This window comes from Mchenga conophoros, linkage group LG17 (assembly GCF_057382185.1).
Source record: "Mchenga conophoros isolate Kocher_MC1m ecotype Shallow Benthic linkage group LG17, M_conophoros_male_GT1.1, whole genome shotgun sequence".
Classification (NCBI taxonomy): Eukaryota; Metazoa; Chordata; class Actinopteri; order Cichliformes; family Cichlidae; genus Mchenga; species Mchenga conophoros.
Window position 1 is genome coordinate 20769346 of NC_140542.1, and position 6702 is coordinate 20776047.

Here is a 6702-nt window from a genome sequence, read left to right on the forward strand (position 1 = left end):
ATCAGTAACTAGACAACACACTGTTGCACTTTATCAGCCTCCTTGTGAGAAGACACTTTTTGCTCTTTTATAGCAGTTTGATTTAAAGTTCCTGATAGAAGATGTCGCCATACAGTACTTTAGCGTGTCTACTGGTCTTACTGGGAGCTGTGCTGGCAGCTTCTGGGTTTCCTCGCCATCGTAGGGCTCCTTGTGTGTCAGTTTCTCAGCATGTCTCGGAGAGAATGACACAGAAGCAGGCGCTCATAGCGCACGAACTGGTAAGTTTACCTGTGGAGTCCCGCAAGGCTCGATTTTAGATCCTTACGTGTTTTCGGTCAAACTTTGCGTTGCCCTTTAAGATAAAGCGCTAATTTGAGATTTTAATTTAGAAGTTTGCTTCTTTAAAATTAGATGAGAGAAATAATCTGTGAGTATTTTCAGGTGTGTGACCAAACATGAAAATGTCGTAAGGTGTTGTACGGTTTTTCGTGTATGACAAGGATGCCTCTAGATTTCAGATTTACATTAGATTGATTTTTAGTGTAGACTTACATAGAATGTTTTTTACATTACTTCTAAGGCAGAGTTGATGAATTGCATAAATTACTTGGACTTATTGATTTATTATTACAAGAAATCTATCGCATGACTTAATGGTGACTATAACGAAATCTGACACACTTCTCAAACTTCACAAGGAGATGAACTGAAACCAGTTCATGTGCTTGTGGTTTGTTCTGATTACCACCATGTTTCAAAGAGAAAGAGGATATGTGTAAACGTGCTTTTTTTAAAAACAAAAAAACAACTTTGATCACCAAAAGAAAAAAAAACTTTCATTTTCTGCAAATGTAACCAAACTATAATATCCCTGTAAGATACTCATTGAGACCAAGGCTAAATGTCTGCAGGCACATCTAAACAACACTGACATTATGATATTGACAACACTGATATCATGTTGGCCTGAAGAGGACAATGTGTATATACATGTATTTGACTGTAACATTTATTTATTTTGCCCATTTCTTTGTGTTTGTTTTTGTTGTAGGTCTGTAGATCTTTCTAAATATTTTTTGATTGTATATTTGTGTATATTTTAGGGGCTGACGCAGCCAGAGGTTGGCAACATTGAACTCTTCAGTTTTGTCAACAGTATTAACACCTCCTGCCAGGTAGGCTCAAACAGTTCATTCACACCTGATGTCTTATTTCTCCAGTTTTCTTACTTCCCAGTAATAACAGCGCAATCAGATTTTATGAGCTAGATCTTTTAAGTCAACTGTAGCCTATATTGGGAGAAATTTGTGTTTAGAGCAAAATGTTTTTACATTTATAGGTAAATTCATCCTTACTATATAGCAGAGAAGACTGAATATCTTTAGCACAACCTCCTTTCATTAGACAGGACTTTTTCTAGAAAATATTATATCCAACTTGCTCATTTTTCCATCTTTTTTTACACATTCTTTTGAAATATTCATTGTTTTATTCAAAACACGTTTTCTGTGAGGTGATTAGGTTTGATAGTGCCCGTGTTTTGTTTTAACACTCATTGCTCCACCAACCGAGTCCAAATGCTAAAACTAACCCTAACCCAGAATCATCTGTGACCTTGGTCAGGACTAGTTATTGGTACAATGATCATGAATAAATTGGCCACCTGAGTAAAAGAGCCTAACTGCTTATGCTGTTTTTACTTCAGGAGAAAGTTTTTTGCTAGTAAAAGAAGATAATGACGGGAAAAGCTTAAAGACACTTAAAAAATGTTGCAGATGATATTTAAGGTGATGACGTCTCTGTATCGGAGGATAAACTTTTTTGGTATTGCTTGTCAGCTAAGGTCCTGGTCACTGTTTGCCACACTGTTAATCTGTAATCTGTTTCTTGTTGTTGCAATTAAATCTGTGAACAAACTAAATGCTGGTCTAAAAAGCCTTTCTTTGCTCCACAGAGAAACGACGTCATAGAGCTGATACATACTAGTTTGGATGTCTACAAACGCATTTTCTCCAGCATCCTGGCACATAGCAACCACCACACCCAAGGAGAGTCCACGGCCTCCGTGGGTCTGCTGGATCAGGTCTCCGATTCCAAGAGGTCTGAGGTTGAGTCGGCACTTAAGAATCTCCAGGATAAGATGGAGGAGCTGAAGAACCGCCTGACTCACGTGAACCACAACAAAGAGGAAATACTCTACAGGCTGAATCAAATAAAGGTAACAGGCTACTGATTTTTAGTCTCATTCATGAAACACTCAGTGTTTGGGCAGTTTTCTGGGTCAGTCCCACCAGAGTGCAACACAGAACTCAGAAGAAGGGAGGTCGGTACATTGGTGTTTTTGTTAATCTTTATTATCATTCATGCTTTTATTTTTGGCTAAATCACAACAATAGTCCATTCAAGGTACTTTATCTCATGAGAGAAACACTCCAACCATCCAACAAAGGTTTATGAGCAACTGCGTGGTGACATTAGAGGCAAAGACCTTTATTTTAAAAGGAAGAAATCAATAGACGCGATGAGGCCGGCCATGTGCCAGGACCAGCATCAGATGAAGGACTAAAACTGAAATTAAAGAAACAATCTATTAAATAAATATGTTATAAGTAAAAATTAAATAAATAGACACAAAAAATTTGCAAATAAATAAATAAAGTGAAAATATTTATCACACAAGAAAAATAAACATGGAAGCAAACGCGATATCTAATTTAACGTATTGCCACATTAATTTAATTTAATTTATGCCCATAATTAATAAACTAAATCCTGTATTTATTTATTATCTTTTTTTCAATATTTACAATTTCACTCCTCCACATAAGTGAAATTGCAGTATGCACAATTTTTGTTTGCATTCTGCATTGTGAGATTGTGAGATCAAACTTTAGCTGGTTGTGTTTTTAAAGTATCTGTGTGTTACCTTTGACTACCCAAAAGAGTTATTAAAAATGAAACTAAATCTGGGTCAAAGCCACCGGCTGGTGCTGCTGGAGTTCATGTATTGCTGCAATAGTACAGTTTGAGCTTTAACTGTGGGTTTCGAGCAAAAACAAAACTAGTGCAGGGATGAAGCAACAATGAGGGTTTTATTTAATCACCACCAACAAACGCACACACTCACACACTCAGTAGTGTATTCTGCCTTAATACTGATGCTACTTAAATAAACTAGTGGTTTGTTCTGCCACTAAAAATGGTCTCTGGGAAAAGCACCATTTCCTGCTGATTAATAAGTCAGACTTCCTGCAGCAGTTTTAACTCTTTTTAAACTTTACATCAGAGAGAAATAGTAGATTTCAAGCTGGCAGACTGTAGGTTTCGGCTTCTTTCAGGTAAGATCATTTTGTTTCCCATCAAACTGGCCCACAAACAGTGTTACACGGGTCTGCACCACAGATGTTAAACTGCAACTAAATAAAGAGATACTGGTGTATCGTTGAAGAGATTACGCCCACAAAAAGAAAGAAGCCCATAAAAGAAAGAATTGACTAATATAGAAACTTTGCAGAAGAGAAACTCTAAAGTCATGTGATCTTTTCAGTTAAAGGTTAATGGATGCAAGAACTTCAGATGTAGTTCAGAAATTGAACATTTCTAGATGATGTCACTGGATTGCTGTTGGCACTGGAGCAGGTACTAAGGAACAGAGTTCATTTGAATGTAGTATTTCATTTAGTAATTAAAACCTTTTTTTTTTCTTTTAAAGGGATGCCAAATGCTGTCATTTTTCTGTAAAGCAAATTTACCTTGTCTTTGGGTATAAATAAAGTTACCTTGACCTTGACCTTTTACATTAAATGCATGAAGATGATTTGTTTGGGCAAAACAAAAGATTTCAAAGCACTCTTGTCTTTCCCTCTCAAAATACTAGAGTCAGAGTTTTATTGTCATTGTCAGACAGACCTCACACAGGCGACAGCTTTAAGAAGACTATAAGAAGCCTGTGCCATGATAAAAAAAAAAGCCTGAAATGATTAATTTCACATACTTTGAGACTTTAAAAGCCTTTCATATGTGTTGTTATTTTGGGAGCCAGCGTCCACAGACCTGCGAGCATTGTAGAAAGAGGTTAATGATTTATTGGAAGTGTATCTGATATTGGTTAGATAATGATTCTGTGGAGGAGGCTCCACCCACACTTGTCAGTGTGTTCCCCTGATCATTAACTGGAAGTCGTGTCTGTTTTTGCAGGTTGATGATCTGATGGCTCAGAAGAGAGCTCTGGCTGAGTACCTGGGGGTCTTCCAGGCAGCTTCTGTGATTGCCCACGCCAGCTGTTGATCCCACACCCCTTCATCTGAATAATGACCAACAATTTGGACTTTAAATCATTAGCTTGAATTTTCGGTTTAGAAATCTTTTTTTTTTTTTTTTTTTTGCTCTTATTTGTTATCTTCATATTTATAACTTGGTTAAACTGCCTCAGGTTGACCATTCAGTTCCACTTTCACAGTTACTTATTATTTATTCTCTTATTTAAGACCATGCCTCAATCCACTGCTCCACTTAACTGAGTTATATTTGTTTTGGCAGTAAATTAACGTGTGCTATTTATGATTTATTTATCTTATTTATTTTTTTTGCTGTTATTTTAAAATTGTATTTTGTTTGTTTAAATAAAATCAGAATTTTGCTGACCCAAGGCTTAAAGTCTGTTTGCATGATGAGCTTTTTTTCTTTTTCTAACAGAAAAATATCTCGGTCCAATCTCCTCAACCACATGTTATATGAATTCATTGTCAGGTTTCACAGACGCTGAAAGCTGTTCACTTTGATTGCAATCTAATACTGTGAATAATAGCAATGATGACGACATTCTGCAAAACAGAAACACCACAGTTGCTTTACTGTTTCAGTCTTTCCATCAGATAATGATGCAGCAGTGATGCACATAACTTGCAGACAAATTATTACTGCTTAATATGCACCGCATCACTGCTGACCCTTCTACGGTTAGAGTTAGGTTAGATTAGGGGAAAAGCTCAGATATATTTAAAAACCTTTAAAATGACTGGAAACCCCAATCTACAATTAATACTAGGGCTGGGTATCTTCACTAATTATTAGAATTGATTCATTTCCGATTCATAAGGTTCGACTCAATCCAATTTTGACTCAGACAGTCAGAAAGATCATAATTCTGATCATTTATCAGTATTGACACTTGTGAGACTTCATCAGAGGTGCAAGCATGACAGCAGATGCCTTTGTGTCACACAGGTGGAATGGACTCAGTTGCAGACAAGCTGAATTTAGAATGGAAGTCACAAGTTTATTTACAATCGCACCAGGCTACAGTGGCTTGCAAAAGTATTCTGCCACCTTGAACTTTTCCACATTTTGTCACATTACAGCCACAAACATGAATAAATTTTATTGGAATTCCACGTGAAAGACCAACACAAAGCGGTGTACATGTGAGAAGTGGAACGAAAATCATACATGATTCCAAATATTTTTTACAAACAAATAACAGAAAAGTGGGGTGTGCGTAATTATTCAGCCCCCTTTGGTCTGAGTGCAGTCAGTTGCCCATAGACATTGCCTGATGAGTGCTAATGACTAAACAGTGCACCTGTGTGTAATCTAATGTCAGTACAAGTACAGCTGCTCTGTGATGGCCTCAGAGGTTGTCTAAGAGAATATTGGGAGCGACAACACCATGAAGTCCAAAGAACACACCAGACAGGTCAGGGATAAAGTTATTGAGAAATTTAAAGCAGGCTTAGGCTACAAAAAGATTTCCCAAGCCTTGAACATCCCACGGAGCACTGTTCAAGCCATCATTCAGAAATGGAAGGAGTATGGCACAACTGTAAACCTACCAAGACAAGGCCGTCCACCTAAACTCACAGGCCGAACAAGGAGAGCGCTGATTAGAAATGCAGCCAAGAGGCCCATGGTGACTCTGGACGAGCTGCAGAGATCTACAGCTCAGGTGGGGGAATCTGTCCGTAGGACAACTATTAGTCGTGCACTGTACAAAGTTGGCCTTTATGGAAGAGTGGCAAGAAGAAAGCCATTGTTAACAGAAAACCACAAGTCCCGTTTGCAATTTGCCACAAGCCATGTGGGGGACACAGCAAACATGTGGAAGATGGTGCTCTGGTCAGATGAGACCAAAATGCAAAACGCTATGTGTGGCGGAAAACTAACACTGCACATCACTCTGAACACACCATCCCCACTGTCAAATATGGTGGTGGCAGCATCAGGTTCTGGGGGTGCTTCTCTTTAGCAGGGGCAGGGAAGCTGGTCAGAGTTGATGGGAAGATGGATGGAGCCAAATACAGGGCAATCTTGGGAGAAAACCTTTTGGAGTCTGCGAAAGACTTGAGACTGGGGCGGAGGTTCCCCGTCCAGCAGGACAACGACCCTAAACATAAAGCCAGGGCAACAATGGAATGGTTTAAAACAAAACATATCCATGTGTTAGAATGGCCCAGTCAAAGTCCAGATCTAAATCCAATCGAGAATCTGTGGCAAGATCTGAAAACTGCTGTTCACAAACGCTGTCCATCTAATCTGACTGAGCTGGAGCTGTTTTACAAAGAATAATGGGCAAAGATTTCAGTCTCTATGTGCAAAGCTGGTAGAGACATACCCTAAAAGACTGGCAGCTGTAATTGCAGCAAAAGGTGGTTCTACAAAGTATTGACTCAGGGGGCTGAATAATTACGCACACCCCACTTTTCAGTTATTTATTTGTAAAAA

At 38.4% G+C, this 6702-nt stretch overlaps 1 protein-coding gene across 1 annotated transcript; it reads left to right on the forward strand.

Moving 5' to 3' along the window:
• Positions 1-224: 224 nt before the first annotated feature.
• LOC146555425 (uncharacterized) lies at positions 225-4708 on the forward strand. Its single transcript, XM_085252026.1, has 4 exons — positions 225-260; positions 1086-1157; positions 1937-2200; positions 4180-4708. Exons 1-4 carry the CDS (start codon positions 225-227, stop codon positions 4267-4269), a joined length of 462 nt encoding a protein of 153 aa, XP_085108152.1. The 3' UTR covers positions 4270-4708.
• Positions 4709-6702: the final 1994 nt, after the last annotated feature.